General features: G+C 45.9%; 1 protein-coding gene across 1 annotated transcript in view; it reads right to left on the minus strand.

Moving 5' to 3' along the window:
* Positions 1-15,211, minus strand: part of cacng2b (calcium channel, voltage-dependent, gamma subunit 2b) — a 60,563-nt gene extending 45,352 nt beyond the window's left edge. Inside the window, exon 1 of the mRNA XM_030094468.1 lies at positions 14,732-15,211. Coding sequence (XP_029950328.1) covers positions 14,732-14,942 — 211 coding nt within the window. The 5' untranslated portion in view covers positions 14,943-15,211. The remainder of the gene's footprint in view (positions 1-14,731) is intronic.
* Positions 15,212-19,211: the final 4,000 nt, after the last annotated feature.

Consider the following 19,211-nt stretch of genomic DNA (forward strand, 5'->3'; position numbering starts at 1 on the left):
AACAAACTTTGGGTGCGTTAACCCTGCGATGAGGGAAACTGACACTTCTGCTGTAAAAACAGTGATAAATTAAACTCGGAGTTAGTTTCCATGGTAACCCAGTCTGCCTGTTGGCAGGTTTTCTTTAAAAGCCGGACTGTAGGTCTCCTCTCTCTCGCTGCCTCCTCCTGTGATGCCGCCGCCAGCCTGTTATAGGCAGCTATACGGAACACCGTCACTCTTTGAGCTGCAGTTATCGGTAATGCTACCTCGTGTTTTTCGGTACGCGGCGTCCCGCTGGCTCTCCAAACGGGGCGCAGCCAATGTCAAATTTTAAAAAAAAAACAACTTCATGATGAGGCTTTTTCTGCTTTCATCTGTGGAGATAACAGGAGCTCTTTCTGTATTTTTCAACTTGCGCGGAAATCTGAAACTGCAGCACCTTCCATTTTTAAAAACATTTAGTTTTTCTCGTCTGGCCTGTTGGTGAAGTCTTAAAAAACCTCGGACAGGAGAAGCGATTACATGTCCTCTTGTTTCATTCAAAGTTTCCTGATTGATTGATAGATGATCACAAAATGCCAGAGGGAATGAAACACTGCAGAGCGTGCTTCTTCTGGATTTTGGGGAAGTTCTCGATGTTTTGAAAACTCTTCTGTGTTTTAAAGTACAAGAAGACATTTGCACATTCCAAAATTTAGGAATTCCTGCTTTTTTCTATGATCCTGTTTGTGGGAATTCTTGAATTTCTGAAATCTCACGAACGTCTGAAAACTCTAGAATTCCTGTCAGAGTTCTTAATGTGGAGATGCTCTAGAATATGTGCATTCCTAAATGAGTTCCCAAATGTATGTATCCTCCAGTTTGTGAGAAACTTGTCTATTTTTTTTCATGTCTTAAAATGGGTTCAAGAATAAATTACATTTATGTAATTTGTATGTTTTGGAAGTTGTTCTAAAAAAATGTGTATGTTCGAGAACGTTTGTGTTCCGGGATTTGGGAAAATTCTACAATTTGGAAAAGTTGTAGAGTCTGTGAGGCTTCAGATTATTGTCAGTGTCTTAGACGTTTTAATATTAATCCTCTGTAAATGGTTGATCATTACAAAAAAAACCACCTAAAACCCAACTGTTTCCTTCCCGATCATTAACACCATGCAGATTTATGTTTTTATGAGCCGGTCCTGTTTTTCTGTTCCTTCTGTTTTCCAACACGGGTTGTGAAGCGGCTCTCTTCCTCACTGAGCAGGTCAGCAGGAGCACAACAGCCTCAGATCTGCTGTTTGTAATTTGAGTGTGAGATTAAAGAGTGTTTGTGGCTTTTATAGCCGGTCTTTCCTCCTGGCTCCCCCCACTTTAATGCATATCGCTTAATCAATAGGCTAGCACATATGGAACACACACACACACACACACACACGTGCGCGTGCCATGGTAATGAGTCATCTTGCAGATGACAGCATTGTTGCTTCGTCACTCGGCCATATGTTGCTCCGAACACAGATTCCTCGAGGCTTTACGATGTTTTCACACTTCAGCCCCGTTTGCAACAGTTTCAGAGAAAATGCTTCGTCCACTGCGTTTTCATGTCAGAACGGTTTTGCGTTCGTAGCGTGGTGTGCGCGCGCAGCGGCAGCGTTTCAGAAAAGCTGCATTTCCCCCCGTTTACACGGAGACACATGAGGAACGTTTTCAAAATCAGCCCTGCTGATCGGCCGCTCTGCCGTGGCCGACGGTGGGCGGAGTCACTTTCTTCACCTGTACCTCCACTTCCTAACCAGCAGTTTGGAGTGTTCTGCACGGCGGTGTGTTTCACGGCGCTGGGGTGTGGGCGTGTCGGCGTGCCGTGCTTCCCGGTCATTCCCTTTGGCTCCTGATGTGTGTGTCGGATCCGGGCGCAGCCGGCCTGTCAGCACCTCTCCCACCAGGCGTTAAACAGGCTGTGTGGAGGTGCCAACACCTCTCCGCCACGCCGCGCTCCACCGGCTATACTGTAAAACACACAGCGTGACACACTGCTACTACTGTAAGAGGCTGGACGCCACTGCGAGACGCAGCACGCCACGTTACTACTGTTTACAGCCAGACACGGGTTTGCTGAGATAATCATGAATTAAGATGCTGTTACTATGCTGTGAAGAGCAGGGAGACAGAAAGGAGGAGGCGGGACGATGGTCGGAGTGGCACAGGGCGCTCGTTTGAACTGCTGGGATTTAGACCTGAGACGCTTTAGGGTGGGGGTGCCTGAGATCACTGGAGGGGGGTCTGATCAGGAATCTAGACCTACAACCTAATAACTGCAGGTATAGAAGTCACACCGTCAACACGGAATTAAAAAAATTGACATGAAAGCTTTGAGAAAGAACAGCTGCAGTTCTTTTATAGACAGATTTTGGTCTCAGAATGAAAATGCTTCATCAGTCTTGGGTGGAGCTGAAAGGGGATTGAGTCCTCAGTCCATGGGGCTTCTGGGACCTGCTGATATGATGTTTGCAAGTGAAAGTGGATAATTTTTGTTGCTTTTTTTGTGTCCGTTGATACGACAACTGTGCATGAAGCCACTGAAAATTCTACTTTTTTTTTTTTAAAGGCTCAGGCTCTGACTCAATCTGTGGCAAAGAGGGAAAGACAACTTTTCTAAAACACTGTTACTGCTGCTGCTGCTGCTCCTGTAAGAGCAACCCTTCTTTGTCGTCTCTCCACGTGAACGTTCGTGTGTGTGGATTCATTACAAAAACTACCGGAACAGATTTCAATCGCCGGTCATGACCTGACCTCTGAACTCGGGAAGAGGTCTTCCTCCGGTTTCGTCACACGGTCTGTGTGTGGAGCAGCAGCTCACACACTCTCCCAAAACTGGAAGCTAATTCAGAGTGCGATTCCCAACACTTCTATTTCCCTATTAGACAGCTTACTGAAAACACAGCCAGAGAAGCTCAATGGTGTGCTGCAGCCACAACAACAACACAATCAAAGCAAAGAGGAAAATAAATCGTGTGAGAAATGCAGTGCAGCAGCAGTGTTTACACACACACACACACACACACACACACACACACACACACACACACACACACACACACACACACACACAATAGAGAGGAGATGCAGGCCAGTCAGGAGGCGACTGCTATGCATACTACACGGCTCTGGGACACTCGCCTCCTGTCACACCACACACTGCTAACAGCTCTGTCCTGTTGCATAACCCTGTTAGTGAAACACTCCAGCATCTGCAGCAGAACAAACACACTGCTGGACACGCTGCAGCAGCTTTCAAAGGCAATTTCAAGATTAACACCAGGGGCTTTTGATACCACGCACACACACACACACACACACACACACACACACACACACACACACACACACACACACACACACACACGCACACACACACACGCACACACACTGAATTTAATGTTCACACAGCAACATTACATGAAGCAAAAGAGAAGATTTGATTCAAAATCACTAAACTCAGTGATCCAAATGATCCATGATCACATATGTAGAGTTTATATGCAATATGGAAAGTTTAAAAAAAAAATCCATATTTTTGCATAAAATCAACCACATATAGAAATGTTGTCGCTCAGAAAATTCAGACTGCAAATGATCTCAGTATCGTCCTGAAAACCTGCATCAGCCGGACAAGGATGTGAATAAAAAAATGGTGAAAAAGGTGGAGATGTTTTATGATAGAAAGCTGCAAAAGAAAAACCATTCTGAAAAGAAAGAATGCCAATAAGACTGCCTGTGATACCAAATCGTGATGCATCATTTGTCAGCTGATGGCTGGATGTAGTGCAGCAGTCGATCTGCAGATTTTATTTAAAATGTAATTAAACATGACTGTCTGGTGATTCAAGCTTACAGGTCCTATATGTCTTATTTAACGGAGAACCTATAACCGCTCTGTCCTACACATCAAGGCATTCTGGATCCAACAAAGCTCGCATGTGTAAAAACAGGATAATTCCAGCACACATGTGGGGGATGATCTGTTACCAGGATGCATTCAGGATCGCATTTGGCAAATGTGTAAAATTAATCACACTTTCCATTCAGAGCATTTATCTCCACGAATATGAAACATTACGCCTGTGTGCCACACAGAAGTTTCATGCTAGCAGATTGATGCACAAAGCGATATTCAGCATCTGAAAACACAAACTGACTCAGCATTTATCAGAAATGTTGCTACTGGGACGTATTTCTCCACTGGCATCCCTCGACTTTTATTTGCAGACTTCATTACAAGTAATTTTTGAGGTTGTAAACATTTTTAACCATTAAAATCTTTTAGTATCTGTAAACTGTATTAACTACTGTATTAACATTTAGCCAATGTGAATGAGTCGAATGAAATCCACTGACATGCGCAAAATTCATCTCACAGCAGAAATGTTACGAAGCTGGTGTCAAATTACAGGCACTCGGGGGAAGGGTTTAAGCTAAACTCAACACCGTTGCAGTGAGGGTCGCATTGACGTCGCAAGAAAGTGGACTTTCCCTTTAAATCCTGTGTTTTAAAGAGCCGTACAGTAAAACTGCTTCAGACATCTGTGAAGGATGACGGAGCTTTAAACAGAGAGAGACGACTGGAAATTAAGGGAAGGCGTCCCCTTTAAACAAGCCGGAACGCTCACATGTCCTTGTAGCCCTACTAAAGTTTTGCATGTAAATGTGTGTGTGTGTGTGTGATTGATGTCCCTCCCATGGTGCGGAGCAGAGTGTGTGTCAGTCCCAGGTGGTGTGTGAGCGCTCGTAAACAGTCCCTTTGATTGAGAGCCCATGATGCCTGTTTGACAGGCGGCCTTGTGCTGCCAGCAGAGCGCCGCATCGCCATAGTTACGCAGTGTCATGTGGTCGCGGGCGGCCCGGCAATGCCACGACGGAGGACGAGGAGAGCGGCCGCAAATAGACGGTGGAACAACTGCATTAATCAGTTAATGAGGAGGCGAATAATGGGCCGATGCGGAGTGAAAGAGAAGGAAAATAATGTAGAAGTGAGACAGATCAAGTGTTTTTCTCCTTCACTGCTGATGTCGTCCATCATCGAGGACCACATTCTGCTCCTTCATCAGTATTTTAACAACAGATGTGAACAAGAGCAACAACAACGCTCTATTTATCTATATAAAGATGCCTGTTTAATGTAAAGATCAACAATCTCACATAGGAGTGTCAAACATAAGGCTTGTGGGCTAAAACCAGCTCACAGGAGGCTCCAATTTGGCCCAACAAACCACCAAGTAAATCCTAAAAAGGTCAAAGAAAACTTAATTTTAAAAAAAAAAACATTTTAAAAGAGAAGCAGACACACGTTGGAAGACATTTTCAAAAAAAATAGAAGCATTTTCAGCAGCTCCGAGCACCGCTGTCATGTAAACAGACACGCAAAACCACTAATGAGCAAGCAGCAAGCAAAAGTTTTCCATTTTCACTTGCAAATAATTGAAAAGAGCCTAATATTCAAGAGGAGGATTAAACGTCCTCCGTCAAACCCTCTCCATTTCATCCTTTTAACTTTCAGCTTGAATGCTGTAAAAAAAAAAAAAAAAAAAAAAAAAAAAAAACTCTGAATTTTCAATTAACTTTGTGCTAAATGAAAATACAAAGCCTGAACTGTGAAAATAAACAATTAACCTTGTGAGAACCAAGACCTAATTAAACCTGATCGGGAGGTGAAGCCTCGCCGTGAGCCTTGACGGAGTTTAATCCCCATCATAACAGAGGAGAAACCCTGAACCGCGAGCCGGCACCGGCTCCTCTGGTCCGCAGGGTTTCCAACGGCCTGGCAACACCATGATTCTCGCTGTGATAAAAGCTGAAAAAAAAAACTGAGTGACGGCACAAACACACACGCAGGATACACTCTCAGACACTCACACCTCATTCCCAGAAACATATCTCCTGTCACACGACGCCCGCTCGCTCTCCAGCCCGCCGTGATGGAGATTAATAGCAGCATTTAGAGCCTGCTGAGCTCCACCTGTCAAGGATGGGGCCCCCAGGGCAGCGCCGGGCTGTGCCTGGGAACCGGCCGCCGTCCCGGGGCCAGATCTATCACGGAGGCCGGCGACAGGCCGGCTCTCCGGAGCCAGCTTCCACAGCTGGACCGCCGACACGGGGCCATCCGTCCGGCCTGACAGGCGCGCCGGGCCGATCCGACCGGAGCAGACCGGATCGCTGCTGGGCGGAGCGGCGGCCGGGGCGGCGGCCAATGAGCCGCTGACCGCGTGTGCGTCTGGCACAAACACATATTGTTTCATGGTGTGTGTGTGTGTGAGTGTGTGTGTGTGTTGGATTGGGCCAGGGTCAAAGAGGAGGAACATATCCTTTCGGCATGTGAAGGGAATGTTTATCCAGCACATTACATTTAATAGACAGAATATATTGATTTTACATCCATCTATGTATTACTTTCACGGATGTCTTGTCTATTAGCCAGCGGTGGAATGCACATTTTAGTTCAGCGGCCTCATTCAACCGAATTTCAAGATAAAAACAGTGCAATAATAACCTTTAAACCTAAACAATGAGGTCTTCTTTGTCATGGTGTAGCGTATACATGACGAAAATGTCTAAATCTTCACAAAACAAAACAATAACTACTAAAAATGTCAACCTAACATTGAATTTAACGGAACCTTTTTTTGCAAAATACAGTGAAATGTCCTAAAATCTTTTTCTAAATCTCTTTAATGATGGATGTTTCAAGAAATCCACCCTGGCGGCGTGGCTTTGAGGCTGGTTCGATTGGATTGGAGCCTCTTGTGGACCGGTTTTGGTCCACTAACCATATTAGAACACATTCTTCTAACCCCACTCTATGAACGTATGAACACTGTTGACACATTGATTGTTATAAAATTTGAGAAAACAATGAAAAAAATCGTTCCCTGTGCAGGGATGAACAGGTGTGAGCGTCACCGCCGCTGAGTTCAGAAGCGTCTGCGGCTCGTTGACGGCGGCAGTTTGACAGCTGCCTTGACCTGTCAGTCACTCTACAGTATCAACAGCAGCACGCCCACAGAGCGCCGCTGGATGCTGACTGTTTGCAAGCCGCCGTGCAGAGGCGGAACAATGGCTCCCGTTTCCTTAAGCAGCCCTCCTCTGTCACAATTCAAAAATACCACATGGCATTTCTGCGTATTTCCATTTTTACTGACTGACCTTTGAACTCCTTAAACTTGATCTTGTGAGCATCTTTTTATGGAGTTCGATAAGCACAGAGCAGCCTACTGTTTTCAGATTTTTCCAGTCATTTTAAAGAGGAGTTAGGCCAAACTGAACCAGCTGCTACCTTACACTGCCCTCTAGTGGCCGTGCTGATCATGGCAGCAGCAATGAAAGAAAGTAAATACAGAGGAAAAGGAAGTTCTCCAAGTCTCAATCCGGAAGTGTCGCGTCATGTAGAACGAGATGTTGATGCCTGAGCTCAAGGTTTCTGTGTGATCATGTTGGACAGCCGGATCAGACGACAGCAGCAGGATGCATCATGGGAACAAGAAATTCGGTGGTGTGGGCAACATCATGGGAGAAAACCTTCGATACTGGTCATCAGTGATGCTCAGTAGCGAGCTACAAGTAGCGGCGCTACACTGCAAAAACTGCAAAAATTCAAATACTTACCAAGTTCAAAAGTCTTGTTTTCAGTCAAATTGTCTCATCTCACTTGATTTAAGATATATTTAAGATACAGAGACGTATTTCTTGGTTTAATATTCTTATATCAAGATCTTGTTTTAAGTAAAATTCACTTGCTGCATGGACAGATAATTTCACTAGTTTTAAGAGTAATTTTCTTTAATTTAGTGTTGAAATCTTGTATTTAGGTTATCCTTTTTTGCAGTGTAGTAGCTTTAGTTACAGTTTTCTGTAGCAAGGCGGCAGCACCGCTCCATTTGAGTCAAGTAGCTCTTCCTGTAACTAAGGTATTTTTAGAGGCAGCAGCGACGGACGCTACACGTTACTGTCGTGTCGAGTGTCCAGAAGAAGTCGGCTGAAAAAAGTTTTGTGCGTGGGGGGGAAAAATCTACGGTGCTTGGTTGGTTTGCATATGACGACTATGGCGACTCACAGTTGGGTAAGATTACCCAATCAGAGGTCAAGGCGGGTCATGCCACTCCAACCAGGAAGCAGAGTCCTTCACCCATATTACCAAACGCACATGTTTTCACATGACGACGAGTGAAGATGACAAACAAAAGGGACGGAAGAACAACCGGATAATGGCAGAGACAGACAGCACTTGTCCCTCTGCTGACAGGAGGCTTGTTGAATTGTTTGCAGTTTGTTTTTTAATAAACAATCAAAGTGCGTATTTTTTAACTGCCGATTTGTTTGGTTGTAAAAAAAAAAAAAAAAAAAAAGTAGTGGGACTGTAGAGCGCTACTTCTGCGCTGTAGCTTGTAGCTTAACTTGCTACATTTTCCAAGCAGCTTGCCCATCGCTGCCGGTCATTCAGTTTCAAGTCGTTCAGACTCAGAGTACCTACTGGAGCTCATTGTAGGACAGCGAAACGGTTTCTTTCTGAAGTCAAAAGCTTCTTTCAACACAATAATGCCATTCAATAGAAATTGATCAGAAATGGTTTGAGATACAAAGAACTCGAAGTGCAAACATGACTTTCAGATTTTTCTAGATCTTGATGTGTTTGACCCTTGTTGACATGTGCTGGAAAAAGACATTCCGTCAAGAGATCTTCACGGAAGCACCGTCACTGACAGAACCGTCTACTGTCTGCATTCATGATGCTTGTATTTCTCTGCACTTCAATAATCAGATTACATCTTTCGCACCCATACACACCATCATTGACCAAAGCTTTAGATTTAAAGAAGTCTGCTTTCTCTTTCAGATCAGTAATCTGATTCCCTGTAATCAGTTACTCCTCATCCCTGGATAGTGTTTTACTGGCTGAGATGAAGAGGCAGCGATGGAGAGGCAGTGTCGAGGATCGGCGCTCGGCAGAGCTAGCGGAGCTGTTGGCTATTAGCATAATTAATGTCATCGCCGTAATGCACTCCGCTCGTGAGACAGCCTGCTTCAAACACACAGACGCGCCTCCATTTGTATACGACGGGAGCGTAATCAGATCCACGAGGAGGAACTCCGGGCTCGACATGACAGCGTGACGTGTGATCTTACCTGCTTTGCAATGCTAACGTGCCGGCGCCGCTAACAAATTGGAAACAAGCGCTTCACCAGCATCTGCAGTTTAATCACAGCATCTCCCAAGCATTCAAGTGAAATCATACGCCGCGCTGTTTCATGTTAAAAGCCGGGGCAGGATAGGTTAGATAGAACGTGGGCCTGTGTGTTAAAGATAGCACCGGATGCCTGAGGGGGTGTGACAGCAAACCAGGGCTGCCTGCTCTTTCTCTTTCTCTCTCTTCTTCCTGTTCTTTCCCCCCCCTTTCTTTTTTTTCTCTCTTTCTCAACACCTCCCAGCTCCTCTCATCCTCCCTCTCGTTCCTCGTCTCTGCGCCAAGCAGCTCCAGAGCAACAGTAGCTCCGAAGGCCTGGATCGCTCGCACGCTTCTCTCTGCTCTTAACCGTTTCGGGTCTCCGGTGCCAAGGACACCCAGCGAAGCTCCACGAGCGCCTCGCGTGGCCGACGCGTCCGTGACTTCAGCATAGTTTCCAGGCGTTCGATGAGACACATTTCCTCTGCGTCCATTTGGATGACCTGCTCTGGGTTATGCAACGCGGACGCGCCGCCAATCACCGGCCGCACCGCTTCTGTGCTGCCGGTGATAAGAGCGTTCATGCCGCGGGGCGAAGAGAACGCAAAGAGCTCAACAGGGGCGAATGTCTGCTCACTTTTCAGGAGACGGATGGAGGAGCGTGAGCGAGTGACGCCCAGCAGTGGTTTCCTTTTCACACCTGCCGTACGCAGCAGGAACCGGCTCCATGGCAGCAGCAGCGCCGCAGCGCATCTCCTGGAACTTTGCTTGGTTCCAGCTGGAGATGCACCGAGGTCGACCCCAGTATCGAGTATCGAGTATCGAGTGTCGGATTCGATACGGCACGCAGTGCTCGTACTGGCGAACGACCCCTGTAAACCTCCCGTGTTTCAGTAAAATGGGAGAAGAAGCCCTGAAAATGGCTGATTACAAGCTCACATTCAGGATTCATGAAATTATTGCACATGCCGCCTTTCTGGGCAGTATTGATCATACGGAGGATCCACATTATTGCCAAAATGCAATAATTACTGCACACCTGGAACCGCTGACTTCTGGGTTTTGTTTATGTTCACGGAAATCTAAACAAATTATGTTTCAGCTCATAGTCACTGAAATTGGATTTGACTAGTTCTAACTGCAGCCTCTCCGTTCACATTCGATCAGAAACAAATACGTGGATGTCGCCGTTTGGCCTTTGCTGATCATGTCAAATTGCACATCTACTGCCTGTAATTTGATACCAGCTTCGCTGTCTTGCCGGCTGCTGTTATGCAACAAGCACGTTGTTATGTAAAGATTTTCTGATGGTTTCTGGGTTTACTTCGCAGAGAGGTGTTGAGCAAACAGGAGAAGTTGTGTTCCAACCAGAAGACCTTTCAGACGTTCTGTGTAAAATACACAGTAAAGGTGTTTTGGATGGAAGCTGTGTTCAGTTGAGAACAGGAAATCGACCCCGGCAGGAAGTGTCCAACACGATAACAGTGAATCTGCCGTCTTACTAAATGCATCATATGAGGCTTGATTGTCAAACCTGGTGAAAAGAGGCCAGAAATCAGAAGCTGGAAAACTTTGTTTGGGCAGTGAATTATCAAATGTGTCAACATATGCTCTTTGGCAAATTTTCAGCAATAAGAAGTTTTTACTGTGAGTAAATGAACACCTTTCAAAAGGAAAAAAAACATTAACAGAACAAGTAGAAGAATTGTTCTCAAGTAGTCCTATGAGCACTCGGTATCAAATGTGACGACCGTATTTCCTGCTGTATGAATCCGTCAGATAATGCATCATGAGGAGGACATGTTTAAATCGTACTGATGCATAGATCCATTTATCTTTCGTCAGATGTAACAGATAATCCTGATGCAGCAGCAGCTGCTAAACAACTTTCCATCAATGAGTTTGTTCTGCTCTTCGACCACGATTAGCCTGACTTTCTTTTCTTTATCACAGAAACAGACAGTTCCTCAAGTCCTTCACAAGTTTCTCACACACTCTGAATTCTCTTTCTGTCATTTGTGTGTGTGTGTGTGTGTGTGTGTGTGTGTGTGTGTGTGTGTGTGTTCCTGTACATACCCAAAAGTAAGGACCAGAATTCGTTTTTCACCAACAGAGTGAGGACATTTTTGCAAAGTGAGGACATTTCTGCAGGTCCTCACAGGCCTTTTTTGGCCTTTTTGAGGGTTGAGACTTGGTTTTTGATTTAGGGTTACAGTTGGGTTTAGGTTAGGTTTAGGGCAGAGGTTAGCGTTAGGCATTATTTTTGATGGTTAGGGTTAGGGTGAGGCGCTAGGAAACGCATTATGTCAATGGGTGTCCTCACAACGATATAAGTACAAACGTGTGTGTGTGTGTGTGTGTGTGTGTGTGTGTGTGTGTGTGTGTGTGTGTGTGTGTGTGTGTGTCTGTCTGTTTACAAACTTTTAGTTTAAAGTCTTGTTTCCTTGTGTGTCAGAGTGACACTGAGCCATCTGGCTGATTGTGTGATGGTGATAAAACAGAGCAGAGGTATTTTATTAATGCCAGATCAAAATTCTTTAGCAACAGCCAAACATCAACACAAAACACAAGTGATTTATACAGTGAGTCTGCTTGTTCTGTTAAAAACTGGGATATTACCTTGTAGCATGAGCCTCATTAAATGACAAATCGCACTTTTTGCACTTTTTTTTTTTTTTAACCCTGACAGTTGAACCCTGCATCTGAACTGGTTTTGGATCATTGTGGCTCATATTAAAGTTTTTTTGTGTCTTATTTCGTTCCGATTTACCTCTTTTTGGTTGCTGTGGGGCACATCATTTATTTATGGACCCCTCTGACGCCATATAGCTCAGATCAGCCCCACATAGCCGATATCCTTAAAGTCACCTTCAATCTTGAGTAATTCAACCATTTCAAACATTTCATCAGTTGTCTGACACATTACAGAGTATAATACTTCAATGGTAGAATTTTTGATAAAGCACTATATAATAATTCTGCCTATTTGATGGAGATTTACCTCAATAGGTTCCCTTTTTTATACATGGAAAGATCATTCATCAGACTAATAGAATGGGAATTCTTTGACTGACTCTGGTGTAACTCTGTAATTCTGCTGGCCAAATAGCGTTATAGGTTTAACATGGTGTTAAATTCATGCACAAACGTGATGTATTTGAATAAACTTGCTTAATCAAGAGCAATTTTTCCACTGACTGCAAGATTATTATTAAAAGTAAATTAGAAATCCATATTAAATGTTTCAATTAGTCCACCAAGAGAAATTTCACTGAGAATCAACATGAAGTGAAAGAGTCGTTAAAGTGAATATCGCTGTTCGTCTCCACCCTCCACACACTGCGACTCGCAAGAACCTGAGCGGGCTTCCAGTCTGACCTGCTTGATCCACAAGAACAGGAGAAATCATATCGACTAATAGTTTGAGAGCAAAAGTGTAAAACCTTGAAAAGCTGCCTGAGTTTACAGAACAGAGCTGAAAAAAGCTAATAAGCAGCCAGGAGCCTCATTTTGTCGTCTTGCTGTGCTCTTTTGCTACGATTCACGATCCTTTTCTGCATTTCTGAGGGAGGATGAGGCGAGATGAGGGCCGTTCCAGCAGCCGTCCACATGCTAGCATAGCTTCAGGACTCCCGATGAACCGAGGTGACAGGCTCATTATAGTCCGTCTTATAATAGCTCCTAATGAGGCCTGGCGAGGAGCAATAACAAGGTGTGTGTGACGGGATCAGGCTGCGCGGCTCCACCGATGTGACAACGTGAGGTCACGAACGGGGAGCCACGTCACGTCGCGGCGGCCACACACACACACACACGCACACGCACACACACACACACACACAGCGTGAGGAATAAGCTAGGTGCTTATTATCATGACACGGATCAAACTGCAGCGAACACTCCAGCTCAGCAGCGTGTCAGTCTCACGTCATAATTACAACGTCCATCACGTCCGAGGACGGCCATCAGAAGGCGTCTTGTACGTATTTCTGGTTTTTCCTTCTCAGAAAAACACACAGGGTCGATGAAAAGAAAGAAAAAAAGAGATAAAGAAGCTCTAAAAAAAACTGCATGTGATCAGCACAGGGACGAGCGCATGAAGCTCCGTGCTGCGTTTGTGTGCATGTGTCAGATTTGCTTTCGCACGTAAAGAGACATTTCACAGCTTTTTCCCTTTTTGCATGATCACAAATAAACTCCCACTACGACTCACATATGCTTTGATCTCTCCCTTTCTCCATTTCTCTGCATCAACAAGCGCTCTTCTTCCCCTTCTGTGGATTGCAAAATGCGTTAATGCCACAGTCGAACCAGATCTCAGCTGAGCACATGAATGAAAGTTTTTTGGCTCTTTGTTCAAAGTACAGAGATAAAGCTGTAAGTCGAAGGATAAATCTGGTTTCTTTTTTTTTTTAATAAAACCCAATGAGTTATTATAATTTTTAATTCCAACGAAATGGTGGAAAGTGACTCTGCTTTAATTTGGAAGGACACTTTCAGAAGAGAAGAGGGTTTTGGGGGGGTTTAGTCCTCGTTTCCTTCAGACTCGTACAGGTTTTGTAGCACAGAACTCAAGGTGAGAATGAAGAACAGGCAGGATTATGGAGCTCGCTCAACACCCCCCACACTGGAGCCGAGGAAGAAACACTCCTATCACTCTTCTCACCCCCCATGAGACAAACTGGAACGGAAAACAGAAAGCAGAATGAAAAGACGTGTTTTTGATGAGCTTAAAGAACGACTGCAACTGATATTGGGCTCATGTTTGATTCTCTCCGCACACTGCCAGTTGAGCAGATCCGTCCTAAAACATGTCCAAACTGCTCTCTGTCCCAGAATTTAAAAAACGAAGCAAACAAGACTTCTGGACTTCCTGAAATCGTTCAGCCGGAAACCAGCAAACCGCACCACGAGGCTGAGCGTGGACGAGAACCGACGGAGGCCTGGTGTGAGAGACTCCTGCACCTGGCAGGAACAAGTGAGACCCAGAGAGTGGGGTGTGTGTGTGTGACCCAGAGAGTGGGGTGTGTGACCCAGAGAGTGGGGTGTGTGACCCACGGAGCCGGGTTTCTAGCAGCTCGCTGCTGGGGCAATTAAAAGATCATGCATACCAGCTGACTGTGACAGATAGACAGACAGGATGGACTCCGTCCCCGTCCTGGAGGACCAACATTTGGTGATTCTGTCATCCAAGTGACCTCTCAGGAAGAAGAATGATAGATAGATAGATAGATAGATAGATAGATAGATAGATAGATAGATAGATAGATAGATAGATAGATAGATAGATAGATAGATAGATAGATAGATAGATAGATAGATAGATAGATAGATGTGTGGAAATAGTTGCAGAGGACATACAGAATGGTGTGGGCACACGAGCGTATGTGTAGGCATGTGAGTGCAAATGCAGGACTGCGTGAAATGTGTGTGTGTGTGTGTGTGTGTGTGGGCACCCGGGCATCGATCTGCTTGTGTGCCGTCGGTGTATCCGTGCGTGTGCATACATATAAATATATATTTCTATAAGCGGCTCCGGGCCGGGCTGCGGCTCACCTTCCAGGCAGCAGGTCCTCCAGAGGCCCGAGTGCGTCATCACCTCCTCGTTCTTCTTGCTGGTCTCGTTCTCGTTGGTGCTCTTGATCTTGCAGACGCCGCGCGAGTACAGCCAGTAGTCTGTCCCCACGGCGATGGTCATGAGGCTGAAGGCGGCGAAGGCCCCCACCGTGGTCAGCAGCATCTGAACTCCGCGGTCAAACACGCCCATGTTGCCGCATTCCACGAAAGGGGGGCCCCCTTTCCTCTTGATGTACAGGAAGTAAATATTTGTGAGTTTGCGTCGCCACGCCAGCTCGGAAAACGGGGGGTGGGCGGCGTCGGGCGGACGACGGTAGCGGGGGGCCGCTGGGGGGGCGGGGGAATTCGGGGAGCTCGGGGGAAATCGTATGGTTGGTTTTGGGGGGGGTTCCACTAACAGGCGAAAAATAAGACCGAAGTTTGAGCGGCTGTTTGGGGCGGGGGGGTTGGCCTGTTTGAGCCGAGCCGAGTCGAGCGGGTCAAACGGGCTTGGGCTGACGACAGAACCCCTCAGATACCAGACTCCCTGAGGGCTGGGCCTCCGGTGGCAGGACGCTGCCCCGCTCTGGCAACAACAGCAAAAAAAAAAAAGAGATGTTGACCTAAAAAGACAGGCTTCGAGCAGATCCCACCAGAGACCTGGTCTGGGATCGGGGCCTACTTTGTTGAGATGGAAGGCCTCTAAACGTCAAACTCTGAGAAAGGCCGAGATAATGAGAAGATGGAGGGTTTTTTCTTTTTTTGCGTTTGGCTTTCGGAGCTGACTACAGCGGTAGCATGTATTACAATCCTCACAGCTTCGACGGTGATCGAGGGAACGGGGTGCATGTAGCGCTCGACTCTTTCTTTTCCCCACATACAGTGTCACACACAGTCTACACTGTCATCCTCCTGCACACACACACACACACACACACTCACACAGACTTAAACTTTCACCCACACGCACACACCTGTATGTGGACGAGCACCCGCATGCACGCAGTGTGAATTAATTCATACTGAAAAGGGATGAAGGAACATGGGGGTGGGGGTGGAGTGTGGTTAAGACTAACACAGTTGGCGGCCTGATTTCTTTAAAATTACCCCCCTTTCCTCTGCTCCTCTCTCTCCCTCTCTCTCTCTCTCTCTCTCTCAAAGAAACAAAAGCGGAGACCTCCAACAGATGACGGCACAATCCAGCACTAAATCTCGATGGAACCCAGAGGATGGAGTGAAGGATGGAGGCTCATGTCAGACGTTCTCCGAACAATCGGGCGATCACATGGACTCCGAGGGAAGAGGGTGACGGAAGACAGGCAAGACAAGAAGACAGGCAGGGCCCGCAGATATGCAGAAGGAATCGAAACGAGTGAATAAAATAAGCCAGGGCTGGATGAGCGGGGAAAGAAAATGAAAGAGCAGAGTCAAACCAGCAGAATCAAGGACAGAATGGTAAATACTGCCAAATGTGAGCCGGCACCATGACTGCCATGAAAACCAGCCATTCCTTCAGACATGATGGAGAAACAAAAAAAACAGAAACCAACCAGGGACGAACACCCCCCCTCTCCAAATCAAAATGAAAACACAAAAAAATCAAGCCAGGAGGAGGAGGAGGAGGAGGAAAGAGAAGGAAAGAAAAAAAAATGTTAAGTTATGAAAATCAAACGACAGCCTGCTTAGTTTTCCTTTTTCCTAAAATTCTGATCCCCAGTTTCCATATGTGGTCCCTAGACCTCTCTCCGGCGACAGTGGAAATCTGCTATAGGGGGACACGGGCGGCGCACCGCGGACAGAGGGGCGCATCCGGGCGGACAGGCCGAGCATCACCGGTCATGCAGCCGGTCGCGCGAGTGAGGGGGACGCGGAAGGATGGACGAAGCTTCCCGGAGCGTCTGCGCCTCTTCCTCCGGCATCCACACGATCCGACACGGAGCGATCACGGCCGGGCGGCAAACACATAACACGCGCAGCCGCTCACTGGCATCACACCGGGAAAAGGAAAAATTACAAAAAATAAAAAATGAAAAAAAAAAGAGGAAAAAAATCACATATGTAAGAATGAGATTTAGAGAGAAAACAATGTGCGTGGAGACGAGGCGGCAGGCGAAACGCGTGCGCAAAAAAAGGAGGAAAATGTTCAAGTCGAGCAACACATCAATCCTCGGTTTCCCCGTTTTTCTTCTTCGCAGAGCTGAGATAGAAGTGGAGAGAGGAGAGGAGGAGGAGGAGGAGGAGGAGGAGGAGGAGGGGGTGGATGATGGTTAGGAGCAGAGGATGAAAAAACCGACACAAGCAGAGAGAGAGAGAGAGAGAGAGAGAGATGCTCCGCGCGCAGCAGCCGCAGCACTTTACGCAAAAACAAGCGCACTGCAAAAAAAGGAAAAAAAAAAACCTGTCCTTTTCAAGTAAGCTCCTGCAAAAGCGACATATCAGTGTTTTATTTTCCATTTTCTTAAATTCGTTTAAGAATAAAAACTCCCATCAACCTGCTTGATTCATTCCTCTCCGGTATCTTCATGTAAAGCTTCTTCTGGTGCCTTTATCCTTTACCTTTATCCGGAAAAACACCACATTCCACTGCAATCAGGAAAAATATCCTCAAAACCAGGAGAAATGGAAAAACTGTTTTCAAACGAATTATAAAGTCACAGGAAAATGAAATACTTCTTAATGCTCATTTGGAACTCAACAGTTGGTTTAAAGTTGTATATTTCATTAAAATAAAATCTATAATGTGGATGTTTGATTTTTAATAAATCCAATTCATTGTCTTTCTATCTTAATAGCTCTTATTTTGTTCTTACATAGTAAATGAATCATGCCTCAGTAATAAACAATCCTCCTCCATCCACCTGCTGTACCGGGTGCAGGGTTGCCGATCTCAGTGAGCTGTGGTCGAGGGCAGGATACACTCTGGACAGGTCTCCAGTCCGACCACACACACTCTCACACTGAAGGGAAAGTTAGGGTCACAGATTAACCTCACATACATCTTTAGAGCTTGTGGGAGGATAGCTGAAGCGAAGGCACACAGGGAATCCAACAGGAGTCATGCTGTGGTTAGTGGTTTACACTTTCTTCTCACAGTGAAATCCCTGGTTCGAGTCCAGGTTCGGGCCCTTCTGTGTCGACTTTGCACGTTCTTCTTGTGCATCTGCGTGTTATGCACAGATGTATATGCGCATGTATATGGAGAAACCTGTCTCTACTCCACTTGCCTCCCACAGTCCAAAAACATGACGTGAGGCTAACTGGTGACCTGTAGTGGAGCCAGAGTGGGGGCAAGGGGGCGGTCGCCCCAGGGCCCACAAGGTCATAGGGCCCCTTTTCATGTGATGTGTTCACATTTACTCGTAAATTAATTATTATAATAAAATGTGCAGTGTGTGAGAGAGGGTATGCTTGTGGGCTCCAACTTGCCAATTCTTACATTACGACTGTCCCTGAATGCATCAGAGCTGTAAACCAGCGCTGATTGGCTGTGCGGCATGAACCAGTTTTTTCTTTGCACTTGATCTGAAATCTTTGGAGGGAAGTTAAACAGTATGCTAAACACTATGCTAGCTGCTAGCGGTACTACCCAAAACCTAACATCGGAGCCACTGGTGAGTCAGTGAAACCTTCAAAAATATTATCTTCATCAGAATGCTGTGGTCTTAAACACCTGCCTATTGGAATGTGCCTTGTGTTGCTCTTAACTATAAGAGACCGCCGAGTCTTTTTTTCTAATATACGTGAATTCCAAAAGATATAGATAACTGTGTCTATATCTATCTGAATAGATTGTGTAATTTTAGACCAGCTGTGTCTGTTTTATATTTGAGATGTATCAAAAATGGTACAGATTTAGCCAGTGAGTTTTTATCTGTGCTTTCAGCACCATGGACAGCGGACACTCTGAGATTGACACCTAGGCTGCATTTGTGTGTGTGTGTGTGTGTGTGTGTGTGTGTGTGTGTGTGTGTGTGCGTATGTGTATTTGTTCTTCAGAACAAGTTTGTGAACTGGTTTGTGACTTTATTCTGCTTTCTGAGGCATATAGGTTTGCTTGGCTCAATAAAAGTGAGCATTAGTGTGTTGTTTGATGGTAGCATGAGGGATTGTTTGAATGATAAAATTACTGTCATAAGGGCCCGTAGAGAATGTTCCGCCCCCTCTGTACTGAGACCCACGCTCCGCCTCTGCTGGTGACCCTAAATCGAACCTCAATGTGAGAGTGAGAGTGTGGTTGTCTCTCTCTCTCTCTCTGTGTTTGTCCTGTTATGAACTGATGACCTGCCCAGGGTGAATCCTGCCCTCGACCATAGTTAGCTGCGACTGACTCCAGTGCCGCACAACCCTCAACAGGAGAAAGTGGTAAAAATGGATGGATGGAAGGATGGATGGATGTCTGCTGTGCCGACCACGTTTACTGCTTCGCCTGTATCCTCAGCTGGTGTGAGGAAAGAGGCTGATATCAGGTTATCCACTCTGG

This window comes from Salarias fasciatus, chromosome 6 (assembly GCF_902148845.1).
Source record: "Salarias fasciatus chromosome 6, fSalaFa1.1, whole genome shotgun sequence".
In the NCBI taxonomy this organism is placed as follows: domain Eukaryota; kingdom Metazoa; phylum Chordata; class Actinopteri; order Blenniiformes; family Blenniidae; genus Salarias; species Salarias fasciatus.